At 38.8% G+C, this 15,129-nt stretch overlaps 1 protein-coding gene across 1 annotated transcript; it reads right to left on the bottom strand.

The window, feature by feature from the left end:
- Positions 1 to 2,929: 2,929 nt before the first annotated feature.
- TMEM123 (transmembrane protein 123) lies at positions 2,930 to 14,702 on the bottom strand. Its single transcript, XM_010578193.1, has 5 exons — positions 14,640 to 14,702; positions 12,316 to 12,381; positions 7,471 to 7,662; positions 5,906 to 6,059; positions 2,930 to 3,740 (listed from the first exon to the last, which is right to left on the bottom strand). Exons 1-5 carry the CDS (start codon positions 14,659 to 14,661, stop codon positions 3,716 to 3,718), a joined length of 459 nt encoding a protein of 152 aa, XP_010576495.1. The 5' UTR covers positions 14,662 to 14,702; the 3' UTR covers positions 2,930 to 3,715.
- Positions 14,703 to 15,129: the final 427 nt, after the last annotated feature.

Here is a 15,129-nt window from a genome sequence, read left to right as displayed (position 1 = left end):
GAACAAAATGGAAAGGTATGAAAGTAAATTTACAAAAGGATAATGTTCAAGTTACTGAATATTACCCCAGTAACATGATCTTGCTTTAATAGTTCTTTTTTTAATAAAAAAAATACAGCACTGCAGCATTTCTGGACTGCTTTGAAGCCTTTGATGCAGGGCTCCATCAAAAAATTAAGCTGGAAGGGCTATGATTTGGTACTAGAATACAGGCTCAAGGAGGAACTCCTTTTGCTCCTTTGTGCAAAAAGGAAAGACAGACCTGTGAGGAAAAGCAAGGATGCTATGCTGGAGTCCTGAGATGTGGCCATATGGTTGATCTTGGCATGTTTGAAGGGCAAACGAAATGATGATACCTGATCTAAGGTGGCTATGTTCTGTAGCCTTTGGATGACTTCCCAAGCCTGTAGTATTAAGTAAGTGAAATAAATAGATTTTCATATGAAGCACAAACTCATGAATTTTGAGGATTAAAAATGAGTTAGAGGGGTTGCTTTATTAATCAATTTAATGCTGGTGATGAGCTCAAAACATGATACTGTAAATGCAGTTCTGTGATGTGTCACCAGAGGGGTTCCTAATCATAGCTCTGTCTTGAACTGTATTGCTCAGCTATGAGCAACAGCTAGGCAGTCCTGTTGAGAGGGTGAACTATAAACAACTGAATCATCTTTACAATATTAATAAACTGAGTTAAGGAACAGCTGAAAGACCGACTGTAGGATAAGTATACCAAGAGAATGGGAGGAGCTATTTATGCTAAAAATTTGGTGCATAAAATGAATATAACCAGATCATAAACTTATGATTGAATTTAGAATAACTAATCACCAAAGCAGTGAGTGGGAAGAGACTTCCATGAGGAAGAGATATTTAGGAAGCATTATTTACTGAGAGGGTGGTCACACCCTGGAACAGGCTTCCTAGAGAGGTGGTCAATGCCCCAAGCCTGTCAGTGTTTAAGAGACATTTGGACAATGCCCTTAACATGCTTTAACTTTGTCAGCCCTGAACTGGTCAGGCAGTTGGACTAGATGATTGTTGTAGGTCTGTTCCAACTATTCTATAGTCTATTCCCCAGTTGCCCAGGATAGTGCTAGACTTCAGTCTATGAGACAAAAGACTTTTTTCTGTCTTTTGCTCCTATGTCAGCTTTGTATCTCATATAGGTCTAAGATTTGGTAGACCAAAATCCAAATGTTCTCTCCTTACAGAAACTAAGTGCCAATCTTCTGTTAACATAATCAGGATTTTTGAATGCTAAATTACTATTTCAGTTACTTAATACGTCAGCCCCTCTACATGTGCAGAGCATAGCTAAATTCAGGTCCACTGCTTCTTCCAATGCTGTACAGTGACCTCCAGGACTGAGGCCTAAATATGTACTTAGTGGTATGGTACACTAAAAAGCTGTCCTGTTAATCCCACTTTAGGTGTGTAACTTGAAGCTGGGTTTTCACTTACTGTGGGAAAGGAAATGTAAAGTTAAAGGTAAAATTTATCAATTGTACCTTACTTTGTCTAATATCCAAACACCTGAAAGGAGGCCAGGTTTTATATTTGCACTGATACCTCTGAAATCTTAAGCACATAATTTTGCTTTATTGTAGTAATGGGATTACAAAATACATTACGAATGATTGAACTGGGCAAAAATGCATTAGGTCTGGTATTCTAGCATTTAAAGGTATATATAGTGAATGCTTCTTTTCAATGGTTATGACTGTGGAAGGGGTTGAGGGAATTATGAAACCATCTAATAAAATAAAAATCCAACTGAAATTGATACAGTAACTCCAAAGATTTATTTATTCATCTGTACAACAGAGGTGAGACAATCCCAGTAACTGAGTTGCACTTAACTGTCTTAATTTCTACAAAGTAAAGAATTGCAGTTCTATAGAAGAATTATTTCCAAACTCTTCAAGTCAAAACCAGAAGCTTTCCACCAAACAATGCAACTAAGAAAAATCACAAGAGTTGTTACTTCAAATCACTCTTCCCCCTGTACCTCAATCTCAGTGAAAAATTAAACAGCTCTGCTACCCCCATTTTGGGTGCATGGCTGGTGCTATTAAGACTATTCGTTAGCCATGGTTTGCTGGAGTGGGCTGTGCCTCAGACACAACAGTTCTACTACTCCATGTGAAAAAGGAAAAAAACCATCTATATGGCCACTTTAACATTGCATGGCAGAATAAACTATTGCTCAACAAAAAAAATTAACCTGTGCCAGAGCTGTAGTCTTGTTTTCCCTGATGTGCTGTACCCCAGCCTAGATGCAGTTCCCACCTCCTGCCTGTGCCCTGTGTGATGGACTAGTGCCAGTAGTAACCAGGATGGTCAAGTCCCACCACACCAAGCCTCTTCACCAGGGAGAGGTCTACAAATAGAACCTGAGCAGGACTGAACAATTATTCAGTGACATAAGGAGATGCAGGCCTCTGTTTCTTGATCCTTGCTCTAGTTTTCCATACACCAGTGTAAATCAGGAGCCCATCTACTAGGTCAGCAGGTTTACCTCAGTATAAATGCAGAAGTGATATGGAAGCAGCATCAGCCATCTTGCACAGGACCCCCAGTGTATTTGGGCCTCCATCTAAAGGCCGCCTGAGAGATGCCCTGTTGCCTTCACTGGGCTTTTGACCAGACCTCTGTACATGTGTGCTGCAGTACCAAGTTCTGAAAATAGTTGTAAAAATGCAGATTATATTCTTCTAAAATGCTGTCTTACAGATGTTCCACTTCTCTCTGTAACTTTCAATGCTTATCAAATGCTGCTAAAACATTGCATACAGCTTCATAATAATAAAAACCAAGAGCAAAGCAATTGCTACATTCAACTTAAAAGCCAATTTCTAGAAGCAATTTTCATATTTCATTGTATTTATGATGGTGCAATTACCTTCTTCCATTTTTATTTTATCTTCAATTGTACGTGCAAGGAAAAAAAAAGCTATGGATCGCATAATTTGTTTTCTTATAAGGACCCAGTTAGAGAACAGGGTTGTGGATGGATATCTCCAGTCTGTCTGTGCTTCCTGCAGCTAGTCTCACTGTATAGCCTGTTGAGGAAAGTCTCTGCAGGTCACAGGTGAGCTAATGATTGAAGTTTAAAGTACTCTTTATCACCTTCTACACAGCAAACCGTGTCCCTTTATAGCCTAATAAAAATTAACTAACCGAATTGTCAAAACCCAAAATTTCTAAACTAAACTTCACACCAAACTTCAAAATAAATACAATTTAATACAAAATATTAGGAAAAAAACCATTTTACTTTCAAAAACCTATACTTGGTCTCAAAGGTATCCTATTTAACCTACTATATCCATTATGGAACACACTGGATTTGCACAGTATGTGAGAAATAATTGAACTTACTTAGAAGCGTAATTATGCGATCCACTGTGCTAGTAATTAGCTATTTCAGAGACTTGTGTGTGTACCTTAAAGTGACTCAATATGTGCGTTCTTTAAATTTGGTTACAAATACTGGAAAAAGAAAATACTGTCTCTACAAAGTGCTGAGTTCCTCTTCTTCTTATGAAAGCCAATGCAAAAAAATCAGGATGTTTAAAGAGTGTCTCAACATTTTGCAGGATCGCACCCAAGATAGGTTTAGAGATTGATCATCTTTACAAAAGGAACTCTTTCAGAAGTTACAACAGCTGTGATAGGATGGGTGTCCAACACTGTCTTCCCTGAAGTCTCTTTAAATGATGGCATCATGTTCATCACTGTAATAGAAACACAGTAATCAATGTTCTGCAGTACAAGCAACAGTCAACATGAGAAACAGCCACCCAGCTGCCGCTAAGAAGGTTATTTTGTGAACAGAGGCCACCTTGCCAGAAAGGGCTAAGGGCACATTGATCTGGCAGTTACAGTTCTCTCTGAGCCAAGCCTGAAGTTAACAGAACAATTTCATTTTGTCAACACTTGCCAACTTCACTAGCCTTATTAACATTTTGGCTTTCACATTTCATTCAAGTACATATTTTTAGATCAGCTGTTGCTCAGGCATTTTTATCCTATCTTACCTATATCCAATAATAACAGCTAATCAAAGCCAGTTTATAAGGTCAGCGACAGGTTTCTTTTGTTTTAAAGATACTGTTGATCTTAATTCTACAATATCCATTCAAACACTACTGTGGGTAAACATGTGCAGCAGGGACTGGTTGAATACCATGACCAGCAAGCAGGAGCCAAGACAGAGAGTAAACACTAGCACCCCAACAAATCTAATGACATCACCTCACTTAAAACAAGCTTCTCAACTGAGATGGATGATACTGAATAGGAAAAAGAAAAGCAACCTAGTTTTAAGAATTCCCAGTTCTTAAACTAAATGTGGGACAAGGAGGCAAGTCTGGAAGCCTGGAAGAAAACTGAGTAGAACTGGCAAATGGGATAGTACAATTTTGATTAACTATTCACTTACAAAAGGGGTGAGATACAAGATGAAGTCAAAATCATAGATGTCTGACTGGTCCTGTGCTCTCAGAAATGAATGCTGCAAAGGAGAGGAAGAGTAGCTCCACAAAGAACCATACCCAAGACAAGACTGGACCTACTACCTCCTGTCCCCCAATCTGATAATCATAAAGGAGGGAGACCCGTTGGCTGGAAAAAGTTGGTGGCAGAGAAATCTGTTTAAATCAGTGTTTTTCAGCTTGTAGTCTACAGACTGTCTGAAGCCAACAGACAACTTCTAATGCGTCTTGAAAAGGTAACTAAGAAAAGCACGCTTACTCTCAATAGGCTTGTATTTGCTGTACAGCACCTACACTCCACAGGGAAAGTAGCAGCAGCCTGCAGCTCAAAGAAGGTTTAAAGTCACAGAGGACAGGGTAAACAAGTGATTATAGGTGGGATCCACCCTATACCTTTCAATACCCACAGCACAGACTTCTTTATCTAAGACTCTTCAGCTGCCCTCACAGTAAATGAATACAAAAATGCATGGATAGGCTGATTCATGTGACAGATTTACCCTACTTTAGGGTAATATGAATGATATGAAATGACTAGTTCAGATGCAGATGCCTGTATTCAGTTAAATGATTTCTCCTTTCATGGACTTGTGAAAAGTACTTAGAGCAGGTTCAGTGCACCCAATTTTATGGACATTCTGGAGTTGAGAACAAAGTGACACAGAAAACTAAGTCTTACAAATCAACCAGTTGGCCTGCCTATATTACAAGATGGGGCAAAAGTCTGAGTTCATATATTGACGATAATCAAATACTGTGCTTTTAAAAATGTGAATAATGGCCATATTACCTTTGAATGTTTTCTGTGACAATAAATAAATGAATCAATTCAACAGTGGTGGCTTAAGAATGTGGAGTATTAGATGTCTGGCTTTAAAACTGGCTGCTCAAACTAGACTCGAAGGTACATAAAAGGTGATACAAAAGATGGTAGCAGAGTTCCAACAAGATGTCATACAGGTAATAGAAAACAGAGCTACTGCAAAAAAAGTTAACGGCAAAAGGGAGGAAAATGCCAGAGTGAATACACAAATCTAGAGTCTAAGAGAAAGTGTCAGGAAGAACCAGAAGTCTTGCAAATTGCAGCAAACATTTCAAAGAAATGTTCTGAAGGAAATGTTAGCTATTCATGGAACAGCTAAAGGACAAGGATCCTTTATTAAAAAAACCCCAAACTTTATATAATAGATCAGAGAAAACAACCCCACACAGAAGAGAGGCATAATAATAATGAGGAATAGCTGAAGTGATGAAAGACAAAATATCACAGTTAATTCTCTTAATGATATTAATATTATGTACATTAAACAAACGTACGTATCAGAGTTCATTCTCCTTGTTTTGTTTGTCCTTGTTCCCCTCAAGAAAGTGATAAATTGACATGGGACAATGTCTTGAGAACTTACATGGTTCTGTACTGAATGCCTCTTCTAGAGTGATAGGTTTTGCATCCGATGTAGAGAATAACTAGGACTCCAAGTGTCAGCGCGATGCCACCTACAAAACTGCCCACATCAAATTTGGAGGTTTTGGCTACGACAGCCTCAGATTTTGATGTGGCTGAAAAGAAGAAAACAAAAGGCACTTTTTACAGAGCTTGCAAAATTGTGTTTTGAGGGACTCCTCTATATCTTGCCCTCTCCATTGACATATCATCTAAAGACCCAATTAGACAAATTTAACATAGATCAACTGGCAAGATACCAGCCAAGCACACTGAAACCTAGAGCTCCATTTTTAAGTGCCGGATTCTAGTGATGCCGGAGCAGCTGATCCAACTGATTGCTCTCTCTGAAAGACTGACTGCCCCTTCTCCTCCTCACCTCCCTCTTTCCCCTGCCTTTTCCCCCCCCTGCTCTCCCCTCTTTCCACACATGCAGCTCCTGCCCTTCTTAGGCCAGTTCTAGTATTTTTCATACCCTCCATGAGCCAATTTAACTCACTAGGCTGGCCTGAAATTAGCCCAGGCAGAAAAGGAAGTTGCTTTTAGTCAGGTGAGTGTATCGAGTCAGTCTGCAGAGGGGTCCAACAACCACCAAGTCAGTCAGTATAGTTATGTGGTGGGAGTAAAATACTTTTGCTGGTGATGAGCTGTTGGATTGCTTTACCTTGTGTCATGGAATTGTACCCTCACTCTCCAAGTGAGACCTCAGATAAGCCATAGCAGTTTCTGTGTGAAAACGGGTTTTATCTGCTACAAACTCCCACTGAAACACCCAGTCTCTGCCCATCTCTATTTGTACTTGCCACAGGGAGCCTTAGGTGGCCAACTAAAAGTTCTGCTGATGACAGCTTCACCTACCCAATAATGCTTCACTGACATGTGAGCAACCCCGATCTGTTTAAAAGTGCAAGCGTGAAGTGCTGTCAACAAGCAGCTAACCGCAAGGAAATACTGAATTCTACGCTTACTGTTTTTGTATTAAAGGGTACTGTCAAACTGCGTTTGACAACTTTTACATAAAGCGTGACTCAGTCACAGTCATACTCTATCCTCTGTTAGGGATAAAACTCATTACAAATGTAGCCAACAGAACTCAGTCTTTCTACCAAGCCAGTAGACGTATTTTGAGCCACAGGTCAGCTGTGAAAAAGGAAGTATTAGAGATGAGTTCAAGTAAGCTGTAGAAGGGAGAGCTGAACAAATACAGAAGGTGTATTCAAAAGCCAGGCTTTCTCCTAACATTGCTAATCTCCTTGCTGGTGGCTGCTGGTTCAGACCCCTCGCTTTTTTTTTTTTTTCCTAAATACGCCAAGTCTCTCAGGTTAAGGGAAGCCTTATTTAAGTGGAATACTCAGAGGAACATGATTGTAGCCAACTTAGTAATAAAACCCTACCTTACTCTTGTTTTTCAGCATGCATATACCTTCTTTCTTTGTTACACGACTGTCAAACTAACAACTCTACAACTGTACAACACATGTAAACATGTATACAAGCCTTTACGAGCTTCTTGAAATGTGAACTCACCTGTTACAGAAGTGAAAGAAATCTTGGAAGTGGTCACCACTGTAATATTGTGTTGTGATGATGTGACTGATGAAGCTTTGGTGGATCTTGTTGTCTGGATGGTTTTAGTGGGCTGAGTCATCAAGGTGACAGATGTAGTGGTGTTGGTGGGCTGACTGGTACTGGTCAGATGAATAGTACTGGTGGACATACCTGGAAATTTTTTATTTGTGATATCACACAGAAAAATACTTAAAAATAATAAACTGTATACTCATTGAATAAGATAGCATTTATCATGCCCAAATAGTATGGCAGAGTAACAATGAAAATGCCAGTGCATGCATATCCAGGATTGCATACAGACTCCTCCCCTATGCATTTCCTTTGGAAAGACCTAACTTCTGATTTCTGGGACTGAGGGTCAGGAACGGTTTAAAGTAAAGGCTGTAAATAAAACCTGGATAATACCTGATAACTTTTAGAGGGCCAATTTTGTTTGGATAACACTATGCAATTCCATAGAATCACACCTAACAGTATTTTAAAATGTGATAAAATTCTGGATCAAGAGTAACTTTCCATTTGAAGTGCCCAACTTTTCAGGTAACTAAGCTTTTCTGATAAGAATGGATTTTGCATGAAAACATGTGCCCCATCCCGTCCTCCCCCCAGTTTTAAAAAAGATGTAATCTTGAATTTGCTATTGAATGAAACACCAGCTTTACTAAGGCTGCACGTCTATTAAACTTACCAGAAAGAATTCTGTATGTATGTTAACTTAAGGTTCAAGGTTTTCCACACGTGACAGAAGTTTGACTAAAGTAAATCTGCTGGCTTGTATAATTTATTTATTAGTGAGCTGTCTTGCCAAGGTTAAAACAAAGATTGGAATGCTGTTTCACAAGTTTAGTTGACACCTAATGTCTTTAACTTTTACTCTGCTTTTACCTAACACTTCCCTCCTCAGAAAGCTTTAATGAACTTTTCAGAATAAAAATACCATGAAACAAAATTCAAGAATAATAGAGATTGATATTTATAGCAAAATCCTTAGAGCCTTAGTAGAAGGCAGTCAGCTAGAATGATCTTAAGAATAATTACTTATTTTTCTAAGAAGGAACTAGCAAGAAACATGAGCCTGTTATGCAACTAGCATTTCTCTAAGCAGACAATATGAGGCAAATAGCTTTTATGTATGAAGAAATTTTAGGGGGAAAAAGCTCCCTTTGCAGCTGTCTACTACTGTATTGTTTCTATAACCTCACACAAGCCGAGTTCATTTTAAACACCACAAAAGCTTTTCATTACGGACATTCAAATGTCTAATTATACCCATGTTTTCTTGAAACTGTCTAAAACTAGAACAACTGAAGAACAGGTAGTTTCATCTCAATTCCACAGTAAACTTGATAATTCAATTTCTGCTTTTTTTTTATACAGCATCTAAAATGCTTCTATGGAATAATCTTCCTGTAAGTGTGGTTTAAAACATGAGTAGCTACACACAGAATGGTGTCTTTGCTAAGAATTAAGTATCACTGCTTCCTGTGCAGATGTGAATAGCAAAAACTTAAAAAACCCAAACAATACAACAATTTAAACATTAAGAAAGGAACTGGCCTACACAACACTTTTCTGAGACATTTAACATTAAAACTACTGAAACAGCCCAATACAGTCCCCATTATAAATGTTATTTATTTTCCTGTTCTTTGATGTTATAATTGTATTGTGCCACAACCTTAGGAAACACTTTGAAATGAGCATTTGTTGAGATGGAACAGCCGAGTACTATATTCATGTGCTTACCTTGTTACACTTAGGAAATTCAGTTCCTCTACGAAGCATGTGTAAAATACATCAGATAAAATTCAGGGCACATTTTAATACTGACAGGTAAACTCCCCAAAGGCACAATGATCTAAAAATATCAAATGGTTCCTCATTGTAGGAAATAAGCAAGGAAATGTCTATATGGAAACCATCTACAGTTACGTGACATGAAACCACACCTGGTAACTGCATTCCTAATACGAAAGATACCAAAAGAAAGACAAATCTAAATGCAAGTGTCAATCAGTCAGTTTTCTGTGGTTTTTTATTTTTTTGATTTTTTGATTTTGATTTCTGGTGTCAAACTGGCTTGTGTTTCTGAGCAACACAATGGCTACTTGTTCTATGTGTAACATTGTTAAACCATGTTACACAGAGATGGTACTTATCCTATGGCCATTACATTACCCTACAGAAAACGTGAGTCAGCACAAAAAATATCCAAGCAGCTATCGTGAGGAATTTCAGCAAGATTTGCACATTACTCCCCCCCCCCACCCCCCTTTCCTACTAGCGATCCTTTTTTCTTACTTTATCAAGATTACAGCACTTGGTGATATAACATTAGAAGTAAAATCTGGTTAATCTCCTACAGACTTATCTTTCATGATATATTTAGCACCAGTCATTTCAAAACATCAGTGGGAGGCTATCTGAGGCAGCTGGAAAATTTGGGAAGCTGACATGAATTGGGCACCAATCTGTTCTTCTGTGTCTCTGAAACATCTTACCCATACTATTTTACCAACAGAGTTAAGATGAAAAAACATTTGCTAGCAACATCTGTCCTTTTATTTCCCTAATTACTTTTCCCCCCAAAGACCAGCTGGGCTTCATCGAACATCATGCTAAACAAACCCAGACTGCCTGAGTTAATTTTTATTACTTAAAAAGGATGCATGCCAGTAATATCATTCAGGTTTATGATGCTTTGTTTTCAAGAGAGACAAATATTTTACTTTGTATGCTACCTGTGTTTAAACATTAAATAGCTATGCTATATCCATCAATCAAACTATATATATAGCATAAAGATAATAATTCTTAGCAGCATGCACTACCCCCTTAGCATTCTAACTCAACAAGAACAAACAGAACTCAAATTGCATAAGCACTGTGCTAATATACAAAATAATTATTATTGAATGCTCTTCCTAAAATAAATAATACTCTCATTTACATGGAAAATGATTGAATGAAAGAGACTTTTGCTTCTGCCATGAAAAGCTTCCAAAAAAAAGAAAAAAAAAAAAAAAAAGGCAGAGACTCTAAGCAAAATTAAATGCATCTATCTTGTAGTCTTTATTCTGAAGAGGTCAAGACAGATAATCAAAATGGATGAACATTGTCTTAAAATCTATGAAGTTTATAACAAAAAAAAAAAAGGAAAAAAGCCGAAGAAGGATGTGAATCATAAACAATGTGAATCAAGGCATAGCTGTTTGTTAGGTTTGTACTGTGCCTAACAGTAAAGGGCTCAGGCATCTTTTTACTGTTATTATCCAGACAAAGCTCAGACCCCTGCAAGAAACCCATAGTCAGGACTGGAGCAAAGGGTGGAAGGGTTGGAGCACAGGGTGGGTGAAACACCTGTGGTTAACAATGGCTTTACACATGGTTAAGGCCCTAAGGCAACAAGGGGATTACAAAAATCTCTCCACTTTCCAAGTCAGACATGCTTAAACTGGTACGTTGCAGGCAATGGAATGAGACACTGCACCACTTTCTTGCTATCAAAAGGAAGGTCTTTGCAGAGATTTTTTTTTTTTTCCCCTGGTGAGTATTTTATTCTTAAATTAATAAGAAGCAACTTCTGATTGCGGTAGCTCAGAGGTTATCTGGAGACTACAGAGACACAAAGTGAGAGTTGTGCTGGAAATGGAATGACGTAGCTGGGACCTTATCATCAGCATAAAACTCCACAAATACACAAAGCATCTTGAGGTACACACAATATTTCTGCCCTGCTTTCACATGGCTCTTAGCACAAAGGGGACCCAGTTCATCCATGGAACTAGCTTCTCTTCTCTCAGATACAGCCTTGTATCTGTGCATTGCAGACTGAACAACTGCATGACATTAATTATTATCCAGTCTTTACTGACGTGGTAAAATATGCCTGTGCAAGTTCTTCCAGAAAATAATTGTTTTAATTTCCTTTATTAATAATCTCTCACTGACATAGCCAACAGTTGGAACACTGCAAATACAAGTGGATGAACTGTTTGTTTCTGTCCCAGGTTAAGTATCTGCTTTCAAACTCCACTAGTTTATGTAATACAGCTATTTCTTCTTTCTACAAAGATGTGTTTTGTAAACATGTTACTTATGTTGAAGCATCACAACTGCAACGCTGCTGCCTTGGGAAATCATCCTTACCTACAGTTCTTTTGCCAAGTTGTGAAGGAAAGACAGTAGTGCTAGAACAATGCAGAAGTACCCGTGACAGATTGTCCCAGATCTGCTGCTCATGTCTTACTTGAAAACCACTGTTTTGTGCTGTGTGCTCTATAAGGACTATTTTCTATGGTATAAGGTGCCATGAGTCTTACCTAAACAGAAATGGAGTCTTACTCTTGAAAATCAAGCCCCCAGGACTTCGTTATACCCTAAATCTATTTACTGTGAAGTAACATTAAACAGATATGCACTATTTGCACCACAACCCATTCATCTTTACTCCATGAAAATGAAAGAAGTTTGGTTAGAGACAAAGAATGAACATTAAAAAGACCAATTTCTTTCAATTCTTCCTTCATTTCTTCAAAACTTCTTTGAAGTTTTATTTTGATTCCTGTTTTTCAATGGCACCACAGATATCATTGCTTCTACTGCACGCTACCTAAACTTGAAACACAGTATAGCTTCATCTCAGAGTTTTTTTACATGTTGCCTCCCAGCCCTAAAATGATAACGCTTCTCTCAAATACCCACTTTTGATGGATATTTCTTTAGAATTTGGTACTGTCTGGGGTAGGTTTGGAGCTAGCTTCTAGGTTCATAGTAATGGACAGATGAACACATACGTACCTACTGTAGATGTTGCTGTAGATTGTGTGGATGACGTAACAGTGAGATTGGATGAACTGCTATTGTCTTCAAGGAAAAAAGAAAACAAGAAAAGAAATATTATTTATTTTCATGTTAATATACTATAATTAAACTACCCACAACACAGTACTCTCCTCAGGGTATCTGTGTTTGCAGGCTACAAATGGGAATACAGCAGAGAGTGTTCCATCCCAAAGCAGATGGTTTTATCCCTCTGCAAAATGCTTCCAGATCTCAGTGCAGCAAGAACATAGTTACACTGTACACACAGCAGTGCCCAAATGGTCTGCATCTGAATTCTCTACATCTCCTCTTTTGCTCTCTTCCACTTCCACATCATGCTCTACTGCAGTTGCCATCAGCAGCCATACCGTCACTGACTTTCTTGACCTACTTAAGCACTGTGGGTTTTTTTCTAGCTTCAGTTCCATTTCCTGTCCCTTAATCTTTTCTTTCCTTTTGCTGCATCTCTGTTACAAACTGGGCTCATGCTAGGAACATACTGTAGTCATGTCAAATAGAGACAGACCAATACCCTGTGAAACATCTTTCTGTGGGCTTATGCTCTCTCTACACAAAAAGGGTCCTAAGAATGTACCTGTTTCCAAAGACTTAAAATATAAACCATGTTTCATCCTTAATGGTTTTGTCCTTCCCTCCTTTCTTTCACTTCTACTTTTCCAGTTCTTCCCCCCCCCCCCCCCCCCCCCCCCTTCATGTTACTTCTAGGTTCTCAGGCACCCTCCCACTCTCACTTCTGTCCTCATTGCTGCACCCCTCTTCAATGTTTCTTACAGGTTAATGGTCTCTTCCTCCTGGCAAAGATCTACTGGGCTGTTTGGAACCTCCCGTTCCTGGAAGTGTCACTGCCCATACTTCCCTCCCTTCGTTCTGCACTGTTGTCTACGCCCACTCTGTGATTCTTTTCTCTGAAGGAACTGATTTTTTACAGCATCCTCCCACGTGTTAGTGCTATGCACCTTGCAGCAGCTTTATCACTTTTCAGCATGGCTGGAAAACAAAGTGCATAACCTCAGAGATGACGAGAATAGCAAGAGAGCTACCAGAATCAAGAAGCAGGCCTATTTCCTTTGAACAGATGTATTTTTCTTACCACTGGAAAAGTCTAGTCTAAACCAGTTTTGTCAACCCTCTTTGCAGTTGCATACACATTATGAGCAAGCTCAGGTTTAAGAACAAATGCAACAAATTTACACCTCCATATCACCTACCAAAAAGGAGGGGGTGGGGGGAAATTACAGAGGGAATTACTTTGCCTTTTCTTTGGTGTAATCATAGTGAACTAACCCCACCATTGTGTACTGCACACACAATCCTTACATTGACATACCTGGGATATGAAGTTGCAGATTTAAATGCCTTTGAAAAACAAACACATTCTTTCTTGGATATGTTGACTTTTGTACCAGCGTAAGCCACAGATATGCCTGGGGCTAAACCTTTCCCACACTGGCCCAATAGTGTAACCAGACCACAGCTCTGTGTTTCCCCCAAGTTCCAAGTGCTTACTTCTGCAACTCTGGGAACACGTCTGGATGTGGACTGCGTGCTCATACAGGTGAAAAGAAGCCATGTACACTGCCTGGAATTTGGGTGTGAGTCAGTGATGCAATTAACACAAGATAGAGTGAGTCAATGAACAGAGTATTGGCTATACATCTCCCTTGTTGGCTAATAGCAAATGAGATAAGCAAAGTAGTACAGGGCAAAAGTGACTCAAGGAATATGCTTTTTGCATGGCACACGCTTAGAGGTGTACAGCTTAATGCAGTCAAAATGAGATTACACTATGAAATAAACATGTACTTTGGCAATGAGCTCAAGCACAGTAGGCCTAGGATCCATTTTGACATTAAAAATCAAACGAAAAAGTGCCTTGCCCCTTTTTCTGAAGAGCACTGAATTCTAGCCCAGCAGACTTCTTGAGCTGCTGGTTCTCTTTTTAACTGTAAATTGATGTTGGCAGGTATTTCTAGTTCTACATAATGGAACTAGTTCTATATAAAATACATAAAATTTTCCCATTTTATTTCTCCTCTTTCTGTTGCTCTTGGGTACCTAAGGATACGAGCATTGAGTTGTGTTCTACTGTTCCTCTTCAGTATCTTTAGTTGTCGCAGAATAGATGCAACAATCGGCCTACCTCCCTCCTGCCCTACAGCTGTTCACAATTCAATAAAATAAAGAGCAAACTATTACAGGACAGTTTAAGGCATACAATAATACATATCGCTTTTCTCGATGCTACTGAGGAACAACAACAGAAATGCCAAAAGTATTACGTTGCAACTTATGGTCTGGCATCGTAGTAAAGGGTGTAGTACTGCTGGAGTTGTTTGTCTCTTCATTTCCTACATAAAACCCAAGAAGAATAAGATAGTTTTAGGTTCTTTATTACTAAGAAACAAACAAAAAAAGTTAGCACAGCATCTGTCACTTGCTTTGGGCATATAAATGACCAAACTACCATGGACAAGAGTTAGGTATAATGATGATATAAAAGCATGGTACCACAACAGCCTGCTCTTAGCACATTAAAAATGACAACATTTGCACTACCCAACCATCAAATGAACTGGAACTCCTTCCCATCCTCAGTTTTATCTTCCCCACCATCACCATCCCAAGTTCTCTTCCTCCTTGAGATGAAAGGAGACTGAAAGAAGCAAGAGGTAGAAAATCAGGCATCTTCCTTCAGTAATAACATATGACCAGCATCACCTACAGCAGAAGGAAAAGAACTTCTCATGTAAATATTTTCCTATGAAGTCT

This window comes from Haliaeetus leucocephalus, unplaced genomic scaffold (genome assembly GCF_000737465.1).
Source record: "Haliaeetus leucocephalus isolate CR32 unplaced genomic scaffold, Haliaeetus_leucocephalus-4.0 Scaffold616, whole genome shotgun sequence".
NCBI lineage: Eukaryota > Metazoa > Chordata > Aves > Accipitriformes > Accipitridae > Haliaeetus > Haliaeetus leucocephalus.
Note: the sequence above shows the minus strand (reverse complement) of the source record. Positions and strands in the feature narration are given on the sequence as shown.